Source organism: Vombatus ursinus, unplaced genomic scaffold, assembly GCF_900497805.2.
Source record: "Vombatus ursinus unplaced genomic scaffold, bare-nosed wombat genome assembly UNPS02014798.1, whole genome shotgun sequence".
Classification (NCBI taxonomy): Eukaryota; Metazoa; Chordata; class Mammalia; order Diprotodontia; family Vombatidae; genus Vombatus; species Vombatus ursinus.
This window is the reverse complement of record NW_020954576.1, coordinates 28,500,625-28,525,222: the sequence shown is the minus strand read 5'-3', so window position 1 is coordinate 28,525,222 and position 24,598 is coordinate 28,500,625. Positions and strand designations below refer to the sequence as shown.

The following is a 24,598-nucleotide window of genomic DNA, read 5'->3' as shown; positions in this document are numbered from 1 at the left end:
TAATAATTATCATAAACCAAGGTTAATTTTGAAGTTTAGAGGCTTATTACTGTTTTTTGCTACAGTTTTATAAGCCTGATGTTGTAATTTAATATTTTCTCTTAGGATTTAATTTTTTTTTTTAAAGAAATGAGGCATTAAGATGCAGGTTGCTTTTTAAGTAGCCCTTCTGGTATTTAGTTTCCTGAGCCAGAAAAGGCCTTGACTTTTGAAGACCAATAATATTCTTCTGTTCCTCTCCATAATCTTTCAAAGCAAATTTCAAATAGATGTGGTTTATTTAAAGATAAAAGTTTTCGCTTCTATTTCAGCCATCGTGATGACAGATGGTCCGACAATCATTATGAAAGAGAAAAGAGACAAGCTGAATGGAATTTCCACAAAGACAGCTTTTTCTGTGATATTCCAAGTGAGTCTCATAGCGTATGAACAGTAAGCCCCTTGGCAGGTTCTTAGTTTTTAATTATGCCTGTGCTCATCAATCTTAGACTGATGTGAATGAGGGGTTAAACTGTCAAGGGCTGCCTCCCTATTCCTGTCATGCTTGGGGTGATTTTTAACTTAATTAACACTTCATATATCAGTATTTGAATAAGTCAGACTCTAGTTGATTAAAAATCTACCCAGTCATAGTAGCTGGCACATGGTAAGTGCTTGTTAATTGATTAATTGATCTCTCTAGGTAGACATAAATCTAATACAATTCTCTACCTTGTTGCCAGATATTCAGATATTTTTCAGTATTTAAAAAAATACCTGTTAATGTTTATTTAAAAGACTTTTCTTACGGATTTGTTTACTTAATATATTGTTTTGAATTCCAAAATAATCTACTTAATTTTCAGGAATACAGATTTTTTTTTCAAATTTTGTAGAATATCCTCAAGAATATATTAAGGATATATTGAATATATTTTATATAATGAACATATTACACAACCTTAAATAATCCAATATAAGGTTTTTACTTCCATTGCACCATCCCCGATAGGTGTGAAGACCAACTGTACCTTCCCTTCTGATCACTCTGACATCAGGTTTTGCAAGCATCCGTTGAGCAGAAAAAGAGAAAAGGAAGAAGAGAGGAGGAGAGAGAGAGAGAGACATGCACATATGTGTGTGCGTGTTACACACTTGAAGAAGTACCTGTATATATTCTTTTTTAAGTATACATAATTTCATCCTTATGGGTATTGCCCTAATTTATATCACAACCCATCAGAAATACCTTAGGAGATAGTCTTTATAAGTTGTTAGGACTGAAAAAGTTTATTGCTTGAGAGTCAGCCCTCCGGTAATGAGTCTTTCTGAACTTTACTATGGTGCTTCTTAAAGAATTGGACTGTACTTGAAGCCTTTGCATATTGATAGGTTCTCCCAGAATTTATAGTCTTTGATAACCCAGAACCACTTCCAACTATAATGAAACATCAGAGTAGGACCTTTTTTATATAGCACTATAATAAATGTGCACATATTTAATTAATTAACTGGGATGATTGCAAATGGAGTGTTTTGGTTCATGGAATTTTTTATAAATTGATATTTGACAATAAAACTTTTTATTCCTATATTTCTTTGAAATATTTCTAAAATGTATTTTTCCCCACTTTAGTATATCAGTATACTAAATCTCATGAAATCTTATATGTCTTTGTTATAGTTATAATTCTAAACTTTAGTTTTCATTATATGTGTATGTGTTTGAAGAGGTCAAAAAATTGCTTTGCCTATAAAAATATAAAGAAGAAAAAATGAATAAACTTGTCTCTTCCGTGTGAGGCTATTATTTGGTCATATGCCATATTTATAACTATATATAAATTATATATAGATATAATATTTTAGGTACGTAAAACAATTTAAACTGCAAAACTGGAGGTTAGTTATATACAATGATTACACATTTCTTTCAGTATATTCCAGTAAAGACATTTAAGGGAAGCAAGATATAAATATAGTATATATAACTGAATAATATCCTTATAATAGAGGAGTTTATATACATAAGTGTATATATTTTATGTATATATGTAAATATAGCATATAATGAAATAATATCTACCTATCTCCTATATATACCTATCTGTCTATGTATATGTATAGACACGTGTGTATATCTGTGTATATGTGTGTGAATATATATATGTATACAATGATTGGTACTCTCTACAAGATATACCCTAGAAGTTTATGTTCCTGATATTATCTTGGGGTTTTTTTGGCTTTTTTTTTTTTTTGGCCATTTCTTTCTTTCTCACAAAAGCAGAGTACCAAAAAAATTCACATTATTTAAAGGTTCCAGTTAGTTGTGTTTGTGCTAAAGGACAAATAATATCCTCATGAGGAAGAGACAAGTTCATTAGTTGTTGTCGTCTTTGTGCTTCTATAGTCAAAGCAATTTTTTAAACTTCTTAATTAACAAATTCTACTTGGATTATGGTTATTACTGCTCATAAATAAATTAAAATGTGTCTGAATTTATGTAGGTTTTATTCTCCTACCCTAAAGCTAAACTCAATATTTCATATATTAATAATACTTTGGATTCAAATGTGATTGCTGGCTTTTAGGTCCGCACTCTGACCTTTTGTTGCTGTTGTTAACAAGCATTTATTAAGTACCTTCTACACAACAGTCCCTGTGATGGGGTCTAGCTAGAGATACAAAGACAATGGTGCTACAGTTATGAAAATGAGTAATTTGTGAATTTGCTAATTGTTCTTCATTTTCCAGCTTATGTGAGTTGTCTTTATTTGATATAAAGTTGATGCCAATTACTTTATTTGGCTCTTACAAAAACCTGTGATATATTAATGAATGATAATATATCAATAAGATTTTACATTCATCTTATTAAAAATAAACTTTTCTATGTACTTAAACTGACCATTTTTCAATAGATTTTAAATCAGTTATCATTTTCCATTTAGAATCATGGGTGGGAATGTCCTTGTAATTTTTTCTTGATGTTCCCAAGTGTAACATCCTTTGATTTAATGCTCCATTACTATGTGATGCCATGAAATTAGAAAGAGAGCTTTCAATTAATTTCCATCTAAAAGTTCATACAGTTTTGCTACCTAATTGCAAAGAGATTAGAAATAGACTCTTTTTCCCCCCAAATTAATTGAAGAGTTCTTCAAACAACCTACACATGCACTGAAAAACTGATTGGAATGAAATTGGATTTTTTTTCAATCTACAATTTTTGATGCAATTGAAATTCTCATGCTGCTTTAAAATCTTGCTTTCCTTAAATCTCTTTGCAGGGATATATGGAAAGAAAAGTACAGTCATTGTGTACAACTAATCTCTAGTTTTCCAACTTAAATTGTTTGCCGTACCTACACTTTACAAAAAAAAGATGAATAATTCATGAACTTTTTTCTTTTCCTATCACCAGGTGACCGATATTCCAGAGTAGTGTTTACTTCCACCGGAGGAGAGACTTTATGGAACTTACATGCGATTAAATCAATGTGCAGTGTGGATAATTTGAGGGTAGGTAAAATAAAATCTTGTTAACACAGATTAGGTTATATTTTTTTAAACCCCTTATACTGCTGACCCTGATGTCTAATAAGAAGATGAAAGTACATAAATGGATTACCCTCTGTGGTGTAAACACTAGCAGGCCAGCACTAGCTCACTAGCAGCTTTGCATTCTTTCAGATCCAGGATCAAAGTGTCTCTGTATTCATTCACCTTCAAAAACATATCATCTCTTCTTTTAAGCAACAGCAATAAAAACAAAAAAAAAACTATCTTTTTTTCTGACTCATATTCTTTTGGTGGATCAATTTTTATTATTTCACAGCATATTTCCTTCCAGGATAATAGTCTATGGTTAAGGATGTTTTCCCCCCCTTTTGTTGCTTTTTCTTTCATTTTTCTCTTGGAGAAAAGAATTGACTTTCTTCATTGTCCTCAGTATTTTCCCCCAAGGCAGTTTGTCCGCATCTTAATTATGCCGTTAAGTGCCTGACTGTCTTGCAATCAATAGGTCATTTAGGCCTGTGACCTCAAAGGGAAATTTAGGGAGAAGGTTGGGGAGAGGGGGACATCAAAGGATGTAAATACAGTATCAATATAAATGGCTAAAGTAATCCAATCCAGATTGCACTGAGTTCTGTTTGTTGTTCCTTTAGAAAAAGGAAGGGTGTAAGAAGACAGACACTTCCCCCCTGACTTTATCCTCTCTAGAGCCAAAATGACAACTACAACTGAAAACATAAAGCCAGCCTCAGGGACTGGAATAGTTGCCAGTTTCATATATTCAAAAGTAATTTTTCCTAGTGAAAACTGCTGTCTTGTCCTATGTCAGCTAATGGACATGACAAGACATACAATATCCATGTAGAAAATGAACTCACTGTATTCTTATTATAACTCTAAACTCTTGAGTTATTACATGGTTGAAAAAAAATTAGTATGCTCCCAGATAAGACATCAATGAAATTTTTGTCCTGTAACTGGACTTATTTGGTAGAATTTAAATGTTTGAAGGGACTTTAAACAATGACCTAATCCAGTCTATTAATTTGCAGAAAAGACTGAGATGTAGTTAAGTGATCTGCCTAAAGTCATGCAGCCATTTAGTAATAGGACTTTTAACTCCTTAGTCCAAAGCTATTGGAGACAAGTAAGTGTCTCAGTGAATAGAGAGCTGGGCCTGGAGTCAGGGAGACTCATCTTCCTGAGTTCAAATCTGGCCTCAGACACTTACTAGCTGTGTGACCCTGGGCAAGTCATTTAACCCTGTTTGCCTCGGTTTCCTCATCTGTAAAATGAGCTGGAAAAGGAAACTACTATAGTATCTTTGCTGAGCAAACCCCAAATGAGGTCACGAAGAGTTGAACTGAACAACAATAACCACCACAACCAGAGCTATTTCAGATCCATTGTGCTTTCTGTTGAGACTGTTCATGATTTCCTGTGAAGAGCATCTGTTATCCATTCAGCTCTGAGCAGAATGATATCACAGAGCATCTTAGTAAACGTAGCCAGTGATTAGTATTTGGATGCTCGCTTCGCATCTTTTCTATAGCTATTCACTCATTCTTAACTGAGAATATTAAAACGCGTTACATTCGGTATCATACATACACGAGCTGTGTGACAAATCACTGCAAAGGATTCCACAAACGCGGTGTAAAACCCAGCTTCATTCTTCTACTGTCCCATCTCATATGAACCTGGTTCATTTGCACACTGGGTTCCTAAGTTGGTTCTCTATTCTATTGTTCTGGCTGTTTCTTCCAAAATATTTCTCAGTGTTAGATTCTTCTAAATGCCCCATCGAAGAAATAAAACGTTGGGTTCAATAAACTAAATGTGATAGGTGGTTTCCTTTCCATCCTAGCACTGCAACACTTTAAGATTAAATGCCCTCCCTAGAGTTATATAGCATGTCAACATGTGAAATGGCTAGAGTTCATTCTTTGTAGGTAAGTGTCAGGATCACTAACTTGGCCACAGAGTGGCTGTACATATACCTTACATCATCTCTCACCTCCTCCCTCACTTACTGAAAAAGTTGTCTACTTCTCTGCTACCTACTCATTCCTCATCTTCTTGCAGTTGGATTTCTACTACACCACCATACTGGAACTCTTCTCTAAAAGGTCACTGATGACTCCCTAATCACCAAATGTAATAGTAATTTTTTTTTCAGTTATCATCTTCCTTGAGTTCTCTGCAGTCTCTGAAATAGTACTAAAAAACTCTCCTTTCTTAGTTTCAGAGACACTACATTCTCTTGCTTCTCTTCTTCCTTTCTAACCACTTACTCCCAGTGTCCTTCACTGGCTCCCCATCTTCGTCCCAACCCCTTTGAATACCTACATGGGTGTTTCCCAGGATTCTGCCCTTGTCTTCTTCTCTTCTTTCTACGCTCAATTTCTTGGCGGAGCCTGGTGGAAGTCTGAGTTATTAGCGTGGTCTGGTGGAAAGAATGATGGACTTGGAAATGGAAAAAATCAGGATTTATAACCTGGCTTTGAGTCACTTAACCTCAGACATTTACTTAACAAGCTTCATTGTGATGAAAGCACTTTGTCAACCTCAATAAACTATTTAAATGTGAGCCTTTATTATCTCATTCATTCCCACAGCTTCAATTACCAATTCTGCCCATGTGCCCAAATCTATACCCAAGTTCTGGTTCTTTCCTTAAGACCCACAGCAGCACCTCCATCTGCTTGTAATACATTTCCACCTGCCCATCCTACCAGCACCTCAGACTTAACATATTCAAAACCAAATTCATCTTCCTCCCCAAAGACTTCACTAATTCTATCTCTAGCACTACAATTTACTGTGTCTCTTATGATTGTAACCATGAGGTTAGCTTCACCTGTGCCCTCTCCCTTACTTCTCATATCCAGTCAGTTATCAAACCCCATTAACTTCTACTTTTGAGAATACCTCTCACATATGGATTCTCCTTTAGTCCCATTGTCATCTGTCAAATATAGGCCATCCTTGTGATAGACCATTGGTCTGGACTAGTGAAATCACCTTCTTCCTACATCCATTTTCTTCTTCCAATATATCCTGTATGTCACTTCTAGAATAAGTTTATAATTGCAATATTCTGCATCACTCCTCTGCTCAAAATTCCTCAGTGGTTCTCCATTACCTACTGACTAAAGTTTAGATTTCTCTACTTGGTATTCAAGATGTTCTCCATTCTAATACCACCTTAGTTTTACAGCTTCATTTTGACTTACTCTCTTCCACTTATTAAAAATTTAGCCAAATTGGATCATTCTTTAACCTCTAAACAAACACTACATTTCTTCTGCCTTCATGCCTTTCAATTCTCTGTGCTTGAAATGCCCTCCTTTTCCCTCCAAACCTATTGACGTCCTACCCATTCTTTAAAGTTCAACTCATTTAGGACCTTCTCCACAAAGCCTTTCCTGGTCCCAGAGTTAGTAAGGACCTCTCCTCAGACTTCAGATAGAACTTTGTTAAGTCAGTTGTCAAGTAATGTCATGTGTAAGTTTTCTGTGTTGGTGTCCTACGCTCCTACTAGACAGTAAAGTCTCTGAGGACAAGGACTATGATTTATGAGCACTGAGCACAATGTAACACAATAAATGTTTGTTGTTGTGTTTGTATTAAAAATAATATATTATTTTATTAGGTAAACAAGTCTATATTAACTTTACCAATTTTCAAATGTCTCTATTTTCTAATGTCCTGTTGTACTGTTGTTTACATTTTGATCTCAGATTCTTTGATCAATGCCAGAATAGTAGGCCCTTTTCATAAAGCACATGCATGACAAAAAAGCTGTCTGAAAAATAGAATATGGTTAGAAAATTCAGATGATGGTGATGATAATGATAATACCTTATGGTCCCCTTGTACCAAGCCCCAAGGAGTTCAACTTTTTATAGGACTTTTGCTTGTTTATCGTAAGTGTGGTATGAGAAGACATTTGAATCCCTATAAGTATTTGGCAGGACTTTTTCTTTCTCCCTCTTCAAATCCTAGTTATTGTACTTATGCACTTGATTATTATCGAGTATCAAGTTGGATGTGATGCATGTAAAATTATAGAGAGTAGAATAGTTTAATTGCTGGTTGTTTGGCTCTGGGGAATGTCTGGTAATCAATGTAATATCTTGATGGGAACAGATGTTTTATTTGTTGCCTGTCTGCATTTGTGGCACATTTAATCCAACTCCAGCAGATTCCATTTAAATTACATGCTAGTTGTATTTGTAATGTAGGCAGACATTGATTTCCACAATGAATAGCTTCTCTGTTCCACATTCCATCTTAATGAGAATGCCCATTTTCTTAGACACTTTTAAAATGAGTTTCATTTGATGGCTTCCACCTCTTCTTTGATGCCCCAAAGAGACTATTGGCTGGTTGCATTTTAGTTACCAAAGTGTTTTTCTGCCTGACCTTTATTTTATGGGAGGGCATCAGCCTACTCTACTTATTTTGTGGGCATTTTAGAGACTGCAGTTCTAGACAATGAAGTGATCAAGAGAGCTGAGATCTTCTGTTCCAGACCCAGTTATTAGCTTGTTTACAAATCAGGGATGAGGGAGAGGTATCTGGCTTGAAGAACCACAAACACATGATTTCTTAACCATGACTAGGGGAAGACTGGAAGTGGGTAAAGAAAAGTAGTCCTGATTTTGTCTTCTCTCTCTAGATTTCACTTGAATTATTCAGAGGGAAATACAGCACCAGAGCAACTGTTTCCTAGGTGTGCCAGTCAGAGCACCATGTTGAGCATGGATGACCTTCTGTTAGAGATGCTATAGAAGGGATTCTTGAAAGAGTGGGAATTAGGTCTAGAAATCACTTACAACCCTAAAGCCTTTGTGACTTTAGCATGTATGTGCTGAAGGGGAAATTATCAGGTTCTGGCCCAGCTATCAAACTTGTATGTATTTTCTTTTATGGACAGGTTTTAGAAGTGTCATTCTTGCCAACCCTAGCAAAAACTGCCCAGGGAAGAAGTTGTGCCTTTGGTTAGTGTTTTGTTCCTACTCAAAACCCCATGATCAGTTGCTTAACTTTCTTTTTCTTCTTCTTCCTCCTCCTCCTCCTTCTCCTCTTCTTTCTTTTTATTTTTAATTTTCAACATTCACTTCCATAAGATTTTGAATTCTAAATTTTCTCCCTCTCCCCAAGATGGTGTGCAATCTGATATAGGCTCTACATATACATTCATTTTAAACATTTTCCCATTAGTCATGTTGTAAAGAAGAATTAGAACCAATGGGAAGAACCACAAGAAAGAAGAAACAAAAAAAAAAAGAGAGAGAACAAATAGTATGCTTCTATCTGCATTCAGACTCCATAGATCTTTTTCTGAATGTGGATCTCTTCCCTTTCTTCTTAATCACTCTTTTTAAATGCTTCCTAACTCTCTCCTGGCATATACCAGAAGGCTACCACATCTAAAAGTCAAGATACCATATGAAGCTTTGTTTCGTTCTTTTCATATCCCCTTCTTCCTCACCCCCCAATTTGAAGTCAACTCCACCCCTGGTACTATCTAACTAGGGAAGCTCTCTTGAGCATGTTATAACCACATAAACCCAATGACTTCCTTAAAATACCCTATTTTTGAATGACTAGAATTAAAGAAGCCTTGGTATTCCTAACATGAATTACAAGAAGTCATTCTTACTAACCACATTTTTATTTTTATAAGCTTCAAAGATTTTAAAATTATTCCTATGAATGCCTTTCCAAATATATAGTCCTGCCCTATGAAGATAGATGTTTGCCAAGCACATCATATATCTCCCTGAGCCCAGATACATGGGCAGTTTTCTTTCACCTGTCTTTAGTAACAAAGAGTCAACAGAGATGGTCTTACCAATGAATAGTCCAGATGACTATTCTTTTAATTCCGTATGTGAAGAGCTATGACATCTAGTTTAGTTGTCTAGAAATTCTTGTATTTTCTATACATGTAGAAACCCTGTACTTCAGGCATTTCCAAAGGATATTTTACCAAAGAATACACACCAGCCACACCTACCTCTAAATTTGAGGCCTGGAGCCATGGTGGATTACTGGCATTCATTGGGGACAGCCACAATCAGATTAGTGTTTGGTCTATGTTTATTACATCAGGTTTTTTAAAATCTTTTGTCACATGCACAAAGAAAACACTGTTATTTGGAAAGGTTATTCAAGGTTGGATTCCTGTTCTTATTTTCCAAGTTTTTGCTGGCAACCTTACTACTTTTATCTCTAGCAGTGGTTATTCTTAGCAACTAATTGTACATTCCTTGTAACTCATAGTGGATTGCAAAATGGCATAAAATTTCATCTTTTGTCAGCTTAAAACTGATTATCAGGCACTGATCACCCTATACTTTCCCAGTTCTCTGTAATGACCCTAGGGGACTTGCATATCATTTCCTTATAGGCTGAATTTGGATGTTTGCCATGAAAAATAGGCATATCCTTTTTCAAAGCTTCCTTTTCTTTATGAGGTAGCTTAGTTTTTCCTGAGTTGGCATGTATGGATGTTTTTTATCTGGAAACAATCAAACATGAATTATCCTGTTTTTGAGGAATTCCAGACCATTATACTTCAGAATTTCTAAGGATCCATGCTCTCATTTATGTGGGTACCCCTTCCAATGGTGCAGATCACCACCTATCTACATTTTCTCATCTTGTAACATGGACTTTTAGCCACATCTTCCTGTAAATGCTTAATAGAGGAGACACACTCAAGACTTTTCTCTAGCCCATTTCCATTTTCTGTTGTACATTTCTTGGATTATATCTTTGGTGCTACTTCTTGCACACAAGCCATGTTTGGTAATATCCTTCAGCCTGTTTATGCCCTCGCCATATATCTTTCCATTGCCCTTTGGGTTATCTACAATTTTGATCATTCGGAGATTGTGACGTTTCATGATTGACAGCTGTAAAACAACATTGGGATAAATACTTGTATTTGAAAGACTGGATTTTTGTTTCAGTGAACAGCCTGGAATCACTGTAAACTTTGTACAATTTTCCAGATGCACAGGCTTTTAAAATTGTTTTTTTTTAAGTTTTTATTGATATTTTCTGTTTTTTATATCACTATAGCTATCCCAGGTATTTCCTTCTTCCCCCTCCCAGAAAGTCATCCCATATGACAAATAGTATTTTTTAGAGAGGAAAAAAGAATCAGTACAACTCATACATATATTGAAAAAGTCTGAAAACATGCAGTGTCTAACACCTGTGGACCTCCCACCTCCATGAAGGAGTAGGTTTAAGGGTATCTTCTCATATCTCTTGAGTCCTGCTTGAGCTTTCTAATTTTGCTTTTGCTGTTTTCGTTTTTGTTTTTTGCTTTTGATTTTGTGTGTGTGTAGTTCTTTCCATTTTACTTATGTTGTTGTAGTTGTTGTGTATATTGTTTCCTTGGCTCTGATTACTTCATTCTATGTCGGTCATGCTTGTCTATATTCATCACACGCCTCATTTCTTACAGCATAGCAATATCCCATTACATTAATGTACCACAATTTATTTAGCCATTCCCCAATTAATGGGCATCTATTTTATTTCCAGTTCTAAGCTATCACAAGTGCTGCTATAAATATGATCTCACAGCTCCACCAACAATATATTAGTATGCCTATACTTCCACAATCTCTCCAATTTTTGCTGTTGCAATTTTTTGTTATTTTTGTCAAGTTTCAAGTTGTTTTGGTTTGCATTTCTCTTATTGTTTGTGACCTGGAGCATTCTTTCATGTGGTTATAAATACTTTGCAATTTTTTTAGAACTTTTTGTTCATATCTTTTGACTATCTATTGGGGAATGTTATTAGTCATACACACACACACACACACACACACACACACATATATATGCAAATTGTTTCTAAATCTTGGATACCAAATCTTTTTCAGAGAAATTTGATACAATGATTTTCTTCCCATTCAACCACTTCTTTTTTTAATCAAAATGCATTAATGTGGTCTGTATAGAAATTTTTCAGTTTGAAGTAATCAAAGTTATCTATTTTATCTTTTATAATTGCCTCTATCTCTTGTCTAGCTAATAATGCATCTCTTAGCCATAGCTTTGAGAGGTGTATGATCTACTCCTCTTCTAATTTTTTTCATAGTATGATCTTTGAAGTCCTGTATCAATTTAGAGTGAATCATAGAATATGGTATAAAATGTTGGTCTAAGGAAACCTTATTTCTGCCAGATTGCTTTCCAGTTCTCCTAGCAGATTTTATCAGATAAGGAGTTTTTTCCTTAGGTAATTTTTGTTTTCCACTTTATTGGGTTCTATTATTTCTGAATCTCCCTTGTCTAGCCTTTTCCATTGATCTGTCTGTTTATTCTTTAACCAGAGCCAGATGGTTTTGGGGAGTGTTGCTTTGTAATATAATGAGGTGTGGAAATACTATTCTCACCTTTATCCCTGTGTTTTTTCATCATTTCCCTTGATATTCTAGATCTTTTGTTTTTCCAAATGACTTTTGTTATTATTTTATCAAGTGCTGTAAAGTAAAATTAACTTTTTATTAAATTTTACTACATTTGAATCTTGACATGTTAGGGGTCACTTTTCATTACCTGCAATAGATCTTGTACAAAGCCAAGAATTATGCAATTACAAATAGCATGGTTCCTTGAATCCAAGTTCTCTGACTCTCAAGTCAGTGCTCTTTCCATTATACCACAATGCTCCCTTGCATTTAAAAAAAAAAATCTGTTTACTAAAAATGTTACTCATTTTAAATTGTCATATGGTATAAAACCAGATTATTGAAGATGATATAGCCTCATTCAAATCTCAATTCAAATTTTTGTAGAAGATGTAATTTGAGGTACTTGCTGCTGTTCTAAAATGTGTTGTTTTTGTTTTTTTTTAACTTCTCTCTGTGCAGATCAGATCCCATTCCCAGTTTGGTGATCTCTGCCAGAGAGCCACAGCTGCTTCCTGTTGCCCCAGCTGGACCCTGGGAAACTACATTGCCATACTTAACAATAGGTCATCCTGTCAAAAGATTGTCGAGAGAGATGTTTCACATACCTTGAAGCTGCTTCAAGCTTGTGCCAAACACTACTACAATGGCACCCTGAGGCCGGACTGCTGGGACATAGTGTCCCGGAGGAAGGATCAACTCAAATGTACCAGCGTGCCTCGTAAATGCACCAAGTACAACGCCGTTTACCAGATCCTCCACTACCTGGTAGACAAAGACTTTCTGAGCCCAAAGACAATTGACTACGTGGTGCCCGCCTTAAAGTACAGCATGCTCTTCTCGCCTACTGAAAAAGGGGAAAGCATGATGAACATTTACCTGGACAACTTTGAGAACTGGAACTCTTCTGACGGTGTGACCACTATCACAGGAATAGAGTTTGGTATCAAACACAGTTTGTTTCAGGATTATCTTTTAATGGATACCGTGTATCCTGCCATCGCCATCGTAATTGTGCTCTTAGTCATGTGCGTTTACACCAAGTCCATATTTATCACTCTGATGACCATGTTCGCCATAATTAGCTCTTTGATTGTGTCCTATTTTCTCTATAGAGTAGTATTTAACTTTGAGTTTTTCCCCTTCATGAATCTCACTGCACTCATCATATTGGTTGGGATTGGAGCAGACGATGCTTTTGTACTGTGTGATGTTTGGAATTACACCAAATTTGACAAACCCCATGCCGAAACCTCTGAGACGGTGAGCATCACGCTGCAGCATGCCGCGCTCTCCATGTTTGTCACCAGCTTCACCACGGCAGCCGCTTTTTACGCTAATTACGTCAGCAACATCACCGCTATCCGGTGCTTTGGAGTTTATGCCGGGACCGCCATTCTGGTGAATTACGTCCTCATGGTCACTTGGTTGCCGGCTGTGGTTGTGCTTCATGAGCGGTATCTCCTCAATATATTCACTTGCTTCAAGAAGCCTCAGCAGCAGATGTACAGCGACAAAAACTGCTGGATGGCAGCCATTTGCCAAAAGTGCCACAAAGTGATTTTTGCCATTTCCGAAGCCTCTCGGATTTTCTTTGAAAAAGTGCTACCGTGTATCGTCATCAAGTTCCGGTACGTTTGGCTCTTCTGGTTCCTTGCCTTAACTGTAGGCGGGGCGTATATCGTGTGCATTAATCCAAAGATGAAACTGCCCTCTCTCGAGCTGTCGGAATTCCAGGTGTTCAGATCTTCACACCCCTTCGAACGCTATGATGCGGAATACAAAAAGCTCTTCATGTTTGAACGTGTCCACCATGGAGAAGAGCTGCACATGCCCATCACAGTCATCTGGGGTGTGTCCCCTGAAGACAATGGAAATCCACTCAACCCCAAAAGTAAAGGGAAGTTGAAGCTGGATACCACTTTCAACATCACTAGCCCAGCTTCCCAGGTCTGGATTTTGCACTTCTGCCAGAAGCTGAGGAATCAGACTTTCTTTTACCAGACTGATGAGCAAGACTTCACCAGCTGCTTCATCGAGACATTCAAGCAGTGGATGGAGAACCAGGATTGCGACGAGCCTGCCCTTTACCCATGCTGCAGCCACTGGAGCTTTCCTTACAAGCAGGACATTTTTGAATTGTGTATCAAGAGAGCAATCATGGAGCTAGAAAGAAGCACTGGGTATCATCTGGACAGCAAGACCCCAGGGCCGAGGTTTGACATCAACGACACCATCAGGGCTGTAGTGCTGGAGTTCCAGAGTACCTACCTCTTCACGCTAGCCTATGAAAAGATGCATCAGTTCTATAAAGAAGTAGACTCGTGGATTTCCAATGAACTTAGTTCTGCTCCTGAAGGTCTTAGTAATGGTTGGTTTGTCAGCAACTTGGAATTCTATGACCTTCAAGATAGTCTCTCAGATGGCACGCTCATTGCCATGGGTCTTTCAGTAGCCGTTGCATTTAGCGTAATGCTCCTTACAACTTGGAATATAATAATAAGCCTTTATGCAATTGTTTCAATAGCCGGAACGATATTTGTCACTGTTGGCTCCCTGGTTCTCCTGGGCTGGGAGCTGAATGTCCTAGAATCTGTCACAATTTCAGTGGCTGTCGGTCTGTCCGTAGATTTTGCTGTCCATTATGGAGTTGCTTACCGGTTGGCACCAGACCCCGATCGAGAAGGAAAGGTGATATTCTCATTGAGTCGCATGGGCTCTGCAATCGCCATGGCCGCCCTGACCACCTTTGTAGCTGGCGCCATGATGATGCCCTCCACAGTTTTAGCGTATACTCAGCTTGGCACTTTTATGATGCTTATCATGTGTATCAGTTGGGCTTTCGCAACTTTCTTTTTCCAATGCATGTGCCGATGTCTTGGGCCCCAAGGCACCTTCGGCCAAATTCCTTTACCTAAAAAGTTTCAGTGCAGTGCCTTCTCTCACGCTTTGTCTCCAAGTCCAGGCAACAAGGGACAGAATAAAGCTCATGCCATGAATACATATCATTTGGATCCCAGAAGTCAAAAGTCTGAACTAGACCATGAATTTTACGAGTTAGAACCTCTGGCATCCCATAACTGTAACACCTCAGAGAAGACAGCTTATGAAGAAACCCACATTTGCTCTGAATTTTTCAATGGCCAAGCAAAGAACCTGGGTGTGCCTGTACATGCAGCCTACAACAGTGAACTCCACAAAAGCAGTAAAAATGGCACCAGTTCTGCTTTGTTGCAGCCCTCTGTGGAACACCACACCATGTGCCAGCTCTTCTCTCTGAACAGGAGGTGTAGCTGCCCACATGCCTATAAGCATTTGAGATACAGTCCTCACTCATGCCAGCAGTTGGGTGACTGTTTGTGCTTCCACTGCGCTCCTGCGGCAGGAAACTTTGTACAGGTCCAAAATAGCATGGCGCCCCTAAATGCTGTGCAACAAACTCCTGAAGGTTTTGTGCATCCCATCCAGCACATCCACCACTGTCCCTGCTTACAAGGAAGAGTAAAACGACCTGTAATGCAGAATTCTTTACCGAGAAATTTTTTTCTCCATTCAGTGCAACACATTCAGTCCCAAGAAAAAATCAGCAGTGCCAATGCACACAGCCTTCAGAGCATTGAAGAGAACATGAGCACTCTTCCAAAGACAGTAGACTCCTCACCGTTTATCTGCAGAAGCACAGGCTCTATAATAAAGTCATGTTGTGATCCCGAGAATACTGTGTTACCAAACCAAAGGGAACTCTGTAAAAATAGAGACGCTTGTGACCCACTAGGGAATTCTGAGGTCGGTGGAAATGAAAGCAAGGGCATTTGCTCAGTGAATCAGACCGACAAACCAGAGAGTAAGGGGGACCTGAGTTCACCACAGACTGGTCTAATTGTGAGCTCAGAACATTTAAACCAAAATGAACCAAAACTTATATTTAACAGTTTAAGGAGAGAGAGTGGTTATGTATCTCACCCTAGCAATTCCCAGTGTTGTGGCAGAGTTGTCAAGGTAAAGTGCCATTCTGTGGACTATCAGATGCCAAACATTGAAGCCAATGTGCCTGCTGTATTAACACACTCGGAACTTTCCAGTGAAAGTTTAATAAAAACACTATAATAAATATTAAGTTTAGAAAGTGTCTCAATCTTTCTTTTCAAGTGGAAATTCAGAATGGGCCTGAAAACACAGAAGTGAATATTTTAGCCTTGATTAACACTGAGTCATGGAACCAAATAGAAACATCGGTGAACCAAAAAACAAAATCTTGTAGGTATTGGGTGGAGTTTTGCCTTATTCTTTTTTTGAGAGTAAATGAGCCTTACTGAAAATTGTGTGCATTTTTCTCAGAAGATATTATGACTGTTATAAAATTATTTCTAATAAAGTAGTTTTTGCAACTTACAAGTTTGATCCCCGGCTACAGCCAGGGATAAAAGAGAAATGTCCTATCCACCATCTTTGCCCAGAACTCAAGAGCCTCTCTTTCCTCAGGGATCCTAGATCCCATAGTTTCTGTTCTATTGGGCAGTCATATTTCCGACCCAATTCAGATCCTGGACTTTTGCTTAAAATCAACAGCAGTTGAGCATAAATGGTTTTTTCCTATCTGTGCACAAAGGTATAAGAGTGACTTAGGTTTTAATAGTCAATGTAGAGATAGTCCCAGCAGTAATTCCACAATGCCTTTTGGGGCTGAGCAGTGAGAAAACACGATATTATTGGTAAAGCCACATTCAAAGATTAATAGATAATCTCAGGCATTTAAGGGAGGCAAGCAAAGGAAGATCCTATTGTAAATGTTCCAGAGATTATTACTATGTTCAGTACAAGTTCATGCTCAAATTGATATCTTCTCAGTGTTAGTGGGCATCCATATTTGTCTTTCTCATTCAGTTATTAAATTGGTTGGCAAAGCAGCCACAAGTAATATTCAATTGAACCATCATTTTAACACCCAGAAAGATAAAGTGTCTAACAGGTCAAAGAATATTAGTGAAAATCTGATGTTGGAAGGTTGACTCATCCAAACCAGCATTAAACTATCTAAGGTGAGTAAAGGGTTGATGCAGGTCTACTAGCATTTGTTTTCCACGTGGTAGAATGAATATTGGGTCTCCGAAGTATCCCCGTGTGGGGTGTTTTATTCTCTGGAAAGGTCCATTTTTATCTTTTGTTCCTGAGAAGATTTTCCAGTGACTCATTTCTTTTGTTATTTGGTAGATTAAATTGTCAGTGTTTGAAGACATTGTGAACATTGTTCTACTATGCTGTAAGGACCTAGAATTGTACTCTTTCTTGCCAAGAGAGATCTGAGGCTGAGGTTTCAGGCAGCATTTTAATTGACACTAGCATATCTAATGTTGGATCAGTGTATAGGAGTTGAGTTGTTGGAGCCTGCCTTCTGGGTAGTAGTTCAAACAACACATCAGATAAAACAGGATGTCATCTGATACTTAGTGCATTATAACCTCATACAGGGAGACAGATCTCAGCCGCCTTCTATTATCTTGTATGTATTTTGGGTTTTTGTTTTTTAAATGAAAGACTTGGGTATCAAATTGAGTCCTCTGATCTTTGGAATACTCCCTACAAAAGAGTTTATTTTCTAAAAAGCATAATATCAATTATTCCACTAGAATGCATACAAATTAGTCCTGCCCATCATCCCAGGCCCTGAAACCAGCCTATGGTGAGTAAACACTAATAGGAACAGAGAGCAGGCGCCACAGTCCTAATGGTAGATTTTCCCTCTGACACATCTTACTCTAATGAGGATTGGTAAAAATCCAAGCATGCACAGCACTTTTATTGCTCTTTTGTTTCAACTGGCCTGGATTTTTTTTTTAAACAAAGTAACAAAAAACTCAATGGTTCTTCCATTATACTAGATGGTATATTACTCATCATTTGACTGTGTTTTTCTTAATTTCCTAAGTTGAAAAGAATATGAGGGGCATCCATATGTGGATGCTGAGGTAGGTTATGGTCTTTGGACCCTAAATATAGCTTAAATAATGTGGTTTTCATCCTTCGTGTATCATTCCTCTCTTCAGTCATTCAGAGAGGCTTTGAGAGACCCTGGGGACCAGTGGAAGAAAAAAATATTATTTAAAAAGCCAAGTATAATTTTCATTTCACTACTTATCTATGGTGTGGCCTTGAATAAGTCACTAAATCTGTTGCTTCTTTTTCCCCTATACAATGGCCAGTCATATTAACTATTTCCTTTTTCCCTCCAGGTTTCTTTTGTACGCCTGTGTTGGTTGATACTAAGAAAGCTTTTTGAACTCAGTTTGAGTCTGGGGCCATACAGAGATAAGGCATCATTATTTTCAGTTCAGTGCCACAATGGAATTTAGACTTGTCTTCTAGGAGTGACTTGGCCAGCAGATGAATGGTTTAGTTGCATTTTGGGAAAAGTGCCCTTTTTCTTCTTGATAAACTAGGCTTGTAACTTGGAATGTATCTGATTTGGAGAAAGAGTTAAATACTGTTTGTATTCCTAAAAGCAGAGAGATAGAAAGCCTCTCTGTGGTAAACAGGCTAGAAGTCATGTGTGCATAGCGTATTTAAACACTTTCTCTGCTCTGCTAAACAGCACATCATATTTACCTAACCTGGTTTTTCCTTCGGTGATTATGGCCATGTTACCAAACTAGTTCTTGATTTTTCCTGCCAAGCCACTTACTTAATTTATACTTGGTTGAACAAGTGGATTATTCTGAAAGCAATGAGCTTTTTCCCTCCAGGGAAGAATAGCTGTATTGTTTAAAGGGTAAACTACACATCTTCACATGTGTATGTTCATTTCCTCTATGTAATTACTGTAAAAATACACATACTTATAATACAATAGAGCCTTTAAGACTATGCTAAGCTGCTATTAAATAATTCTTTTCAATAATCTGCCATGCCTAGGCCTCAGTCATTACAACTTTTTTTTTTAAAAGAATAACCTAAAAAGCAGTTCTATAAATGTAAGTGGTGTGGGAAGACTAGAAAACATTCCTAGTAGGCATTGTCCCAAATGTAAAACAGCTCTTATGTTCTGTCCACATTGAGAACCTGTATTTTCAAGGGAGATGGGAAAACTCAGACTGTTGGACTTAGCTAAACTAGTTGAATTTAACAAAGGCAATCAACCTAGAATGGGAACATGAACTTGACATAAAGTCCAGAATTGAATCTAAAGACTCAATTTTAAATGCTTTCACAAATAATAAGAAATGAAAATCTGATAAGTCCATAAGGACTTATTTCAATTATATTCAAAATGTGTGGCAGTACCGTTACTGCATTCAGATTCACTGCTTGAGATTTTTTCACCTTATTATAAAATGTATTTAGCTGACATTCAAATTTCAGTGCTTTATTTCCAGTGATTTTTGTGTCAAGCCAGAATATTGCTATACAATGGCCATCCTGTGGAGCATGTGTGGCGATATACCCGGGCCCTGGCCACTTCTTGGGACACATACTCAGTGCTAAAGGACTTGGTATTTAGAGTGACACAGCTTTGAAATCACTGCAGGGGAGAAGAGGAAAGAGGTGCAGAGGTATTTCCCAGGGTCCCAATCAGTATTCCTGTTACCCCAAAATGCCAACGTTTCAGTGCTGAACACTTGTCCCCAGAGATAGTTAGGGCCCAGGTCTATCTATGCATGCTCCATAGGTTGGCCACTGTCAACATTTTAAAAATACTCATTGTCATTCAACAAACCAGTATCTATTAAATGTCTACTAGGTACAAGACACCACCAAGGTACTATGTAATCCCTGACAGAAGAGTATTCAGAATCATTCTAATTAGAACCATTCTAATTCTAATGGGGAAATGAAGGGACATTAACTATAATATTATTTAAACTATGATAAATGCATAGGGGAGGAGTCAAATATATGTGCTGGGGGGGTGGGGCTGGGGCTTCTGAGCTAGGGCTTAAAGGAATAGAAGAATTTCAGTATAAGGAGTTCTAATCAGGAACTTAACTCAGGGAGTATATAAATCTTTGGGATTTGCATTTATATGCTCAATATATACATTTTGTTACACATATTTAATTAAATATGATTAAGTACTAACTATGAGCATAAAACTACTAGATACTTGGAAAGATACAAAGCATGGAGTCCCTCTAATAGAGCTTACAGTTTTGTAAGGGGATAAGACATATACAGTAGCAGAGAACTGGTAGGTTTCGTTAATACTTCTGTCACCTGTCTAATGTTTATGCTTTTTATGACCTTGACTCATCAAAAGGGTGATTTTTTAAAACCAATCAAAACCATCCTGGGTAATGAAACTAAAAACAAGCATTAACTAATACTTTTGTAGGTCCAAACCATGCTGTTACATGTGCATAGTCACTAAAAATAAAGATGACATTCTACAAGTCTGCTGATTATTGATGAATATGAATTAGGTGTATCTACCTCCTTTTTAAGGTTTGTCAAAATTATGACCATCTTTCTTTAAGCAAATATGATCAGAAAGAATGAAATCTTTCACAAGAAGGCAGTGCCCAAGGGTGAGCCCTGTCTGGTGCTGTCAGTGCAGTGAGATGCTACTTTTAGGTAGAACTCTGACCTTGTATTTTTCCTTTTGAATCAGGGGTGTGGGGGGTGGTAGAGACGGTAGACAAAGTGGCCCTGTGTTAACCTGCCCACTAGCCTGTAAGGAATTTTCCCTTTAAAAAAAAAAACAAAAACAAACGAGCTCTATGATCTCTGACTACATTTATGCCTTCCTGCTTAAAATGTACAAAGGGTAGAGATGAGAATTCAATTCAACAGACTTTTTATAAGTCTTCCATTTGCAAGGCACCAACGCTCTTCCCTTGAGGGCAGAATGCAAAGCTGACTAACGCAGATCTCTGCCCTCAAATATCTTGTAGTCTAATACAGGTAAAATAAGACCTGTACACAAATAGCTACAGTGTAAAATACAGCATAAAAGTGCATGAGAGGTACAAGACGCTATGGAGAGTCCCCTGGAGGGGAGATGATGGGCCATGCTTTCTACTCCCAAATTCATTGCCCTAGTACAGGCCCTGATCCTTCACTCACTCCCCTCCACACATATCTGCACACACCCTACATCTCCTTATTCCATGTATTTGTATGGGCTATCTCCCATGCCTGGAATGTACTTCTTCCTAATCTCTGACTCCTAGCTTCCCTGGCTTCCTTTAAGACTCAGCTCAAGGGGCAGCTAGGTGGCACAGTGAGGGGCAGCTAGGTGGCACAGTGGATAGACCACCGGCCCTGAAGTCAAGAGGACCTGAGTTCAAATCCGACCTCAGACCAAACACTTTACACTTACTAGCTGTGTGACCCTGGGTAAGTCACTTAACCCCGATTGCCTCACTAAAAAAAAAAAAAGACAGCTCAAATGTTATCTTCCAGAAGAGAACATTCCCAGTCGCTCCTGTTACTAGTTCCTTCCCTCTGAGATTGCCTTCTAGTTGTACTTTATCTATCTTGCACATTTCTAATTCCTTTCATGCTGTTTCTGCCATGAGGATGTGAACTCCTTGAGAACAGGGACCATGCTTTTGAGCACAGTGCTTCTCATATAGTAAGCTTATTATAAATAATTGTTAACTGACAAAAGGAAACCCCATGCTACTTCCATGTTCAGTTTTGTGAAGTCAAGAACCTGCCGCTCAGAACCAAGAACTACATTGTAAAGACAAACAACTTTGAAAGGTGTAAGGCCTCTGATCAACCACCATTCCAAAGACCTGAAGCACCTACCTCCCAAGTGGTAATGGACCCAGGTTTTAGGACAAGACTCTTTTTTTGTTTTGTTTTGTTTTGTTTTGTTTTGTGTGACTATGCATATGTTTTTCTTTTTCTTTTTCTTTTCCCAGTAGAGGGAGAAAAAAAATAGACTTTTTTGTTCATTAAAAAAATAAATATGGAAAAAGAAGCTATAATTATTTGGCATTCTCAGCAACATGGTAGACATTGGTTCTGTCAATGTCTTTACCATAGCAGACATTGTTAGGAATCTAACTTTTGTCAAAAGTTACTCTGTAAAGCAGATCAAAGGTTTAAGGGGTCATAGATCTAAAGCGGGAGGAAACTTAGAGGTCATCTAGCCCAACCTTCTCATTTTATAGATGAGGAAACTGAGGTCCAGAGAAATTATGTGATCAACCCAAGTCATGCAGCCAATGGCAGACCCAGGATTTGAACTCAGAGCTTCTGACTCCAAATCTCACATTCTTTCTACTACTTCCTATGAGTTGTGAACTAGTCTTTGAAACATCATACAGGGGCAAGCATCTCTAGGTGGTGCCTATAGGACATTTCTACCTCACACTCAAACTGTCCAAAACATCATCTTTCTCCCCAAAATACCCCTTCCTCCTAACATCACTGTTTTCTATTGAAAACACCACCTTTCACCCTGTTTCCCACGTGTGAAATCCTGCTTGATATTATCTTCGACTCTTCCCTCTCAAATCCAATCAATCAATACCAATGAAGCGATAAGCACTCATGCCACCCGTTTGTCACTAGGGCCTGACCACTTTATCCGTGGAGCTCCTATCAAGTCTATCCCTTCCTCTTTAATCCCTCAACAAGCCCTCATTAATGATTACCTGCACCATTGTAATAGCCTCCTAACAGATGGCTCCATATAAATTCTCTCCCTACCTCTGATCCATCCTTCTTACTATTGCCAGATTAAACTTCTTACGTATAGATCTGGCTTTGTCATGACTTTTTAGGACCCGGTGGTAGTTCCTTATTTTCTATTGAATCAAGTTCAAACTCTTCAACCTGGCATTCAAGACCTTCCATAATGTGGACCCATTTGTCATTATGTCCTCTTATTCCTTTCCACTTACTCTATTGTCCTGGCAAACTGGGCTATTCCCCATCTCCCAAACACACTCTAGTTTTCCTACTATAACCCCAAACAGAAATAGCTGAGGGAAGAGGGGAGAAAAAGGCCAAAGGTTATACTACAAGTACTTTAAAAGTCAAAGCCACTTTCTCCATGAAACCTTCCCTAGTTTTATTCCCTCTGAAGTGTGTAATGACTTTCTTCCCTCTTCCCACTCCTCCCTATCTCACATAGCCCTCTGCTATATCTCTCATGCATTTATTATGTATTGTTGCTGCCCTGGAGAGCTCATATCTGGAGTGTTGCTTTTAGTTCAGAATGTCACATTTTAGGAAGGACATTGATAGACCAGAAGGCAACCAGAGGAGGACAGCCAGCACAGTGAGAAGACCGGGGGTCATGCCATACAACAACTGGCTGAAGAAAAAGGATGGGTTTAACCTGAGCAAGATGAGTCTTAGGGGGAACAAAATTGTTTTGGAAGGGCTGTCCTCTTAGAAGAAGGTTTAAACTTGTTCACCTTGACCCCAGAGGGTAGAACATGGAATCTGCAGAGGGGCAGATTTCCATTTCAGATAAGAAAAGCTTCCTGGCACTCAGAGCTATAGAAATAATGGAATGGGCCACCCCAGGAGGATTTGGGTCCACCATAATTAAAGATCCTCAAGTAGAGACTTGATGATAATTTCTAATTCAGATATGGGTTGATCGCAAGTGACTTCTGAGGTCCAATCTTATTTAGAAATTATGTGATTTTGTATGATAGTTCCCTGAATCCAGCTCCATCTCCTGATGTTCATATTCTCTCCCTCCTCAAATATTTCCTTACTCCCTAGCTTGTATCATGGTCATAAGGAATCCGTGTCTAATCACTGTAGCCCCCTCCCTTACTCCACCTCTGGAAGAAAGTAAGCTCCTTGAGGGCAAGGATTGCTTTGCTTTTTTGGGGGGAGGGGGGGGGCTATGTATCCTTCAAGTTTAGCACAGCATCTCACGAATAAGTGCTTAATAAAAGTTTGTTGAGCCGAATAGTCATTTAGTATGTGTCCTATCAACCTACTGCACTGTAAGCTCCATCAGGGCAAATTTGGATTCTAATCTAGACTTTAAAACTTTTTATGTCTTCTCTCTTTTACTCCCTGCCAACCCTTCAGCCTAGTCAGCTATTTCCAGTAAATACTTCATGTGTATGATATCCACAAGGGCAGAGGTTATCATTTAATTGTTAAAGGTAAAGAGTCAGTCAAGAACAGTTACCATTTTAGGCACAAGGAGAAAATAGAAGAAGCTCAATTTAACAAATATTTATGACGGTAGAAGAGTTGACATATGCACAAGTAACTATAATTTGTGGCATCATACAGAGGTATCAAACTCAAATAGAAATAGGGGTCAAGGGGCAGCTAGGTGGTGCAGTGGATAGAGCTCTGGCCTTGGAGTCAGGAGGACTTGAGTTCAAATTCGACCTCAGACACTTACCACTTACTAGCTATGTGACCCTGGGCAAGTCACTTAACCCCAATTACCTCACCAAAAAGCAAAAAAAAAAGAAAAGAAAAAGAAAAGAAAAAAGAAATAGGGGTCACTAAACCATGCATAAACCCTGAAGGCCACATGTTGACTTAGAAAGCCACACATATTTGATTAATATATCAACATATTAAAAACAGATGGAAATTTTGTTTCAGGCCATACTCAGGAGTGTCATGGGACAAAATGCAGCCTGTTGTGTTGACCCTTTTGATGTCACAGATAGAGACCTGGTCTCAGAGCCAGAAAGATCTAGGTATTAGACCTGCCTCTTACA

The 24,598-nt window shown here is 38.0% G+C and overlaps 1 protein-coding gene across 6 annotated transcripts in view; it reads left to right on the top strand.

Annotated features, from left to right (window-relative positions):
* LOC114050154 (protein dispatched homolog 1) overlaps positions 1 to 16,059 on the top strand; it is a 234,920-nt gene extending 218,861 nt beyond the window's left edge. For all 6 annotated transcript variants that reach the window (XM_027871765.1, XM_027871767.1, XM_027871764.1 and 3 more), the window contains 3 exons: positions 312 to 409; positions 3,407 to 3,504; positions 12,405 to 16,059. In XM_027871765.1, the coding sequence (XP_027727566.1) occupies positions 312 to 409; positions 3,407 to 3,504; positions 12,405 to 16,049 (3,841 nt within the window). In that variant the 3' untranslated portion in view covers positions 16,050 to 16,059. The remainder of the gene's footprint in view (positions 1 to 311; positions 410 to 3,406; positions 3,505 to 12,404) is intronic.
* The last annotated feature ends 8,539 nt before the right edge of the window (positions 16,060 to 24,598 follow it).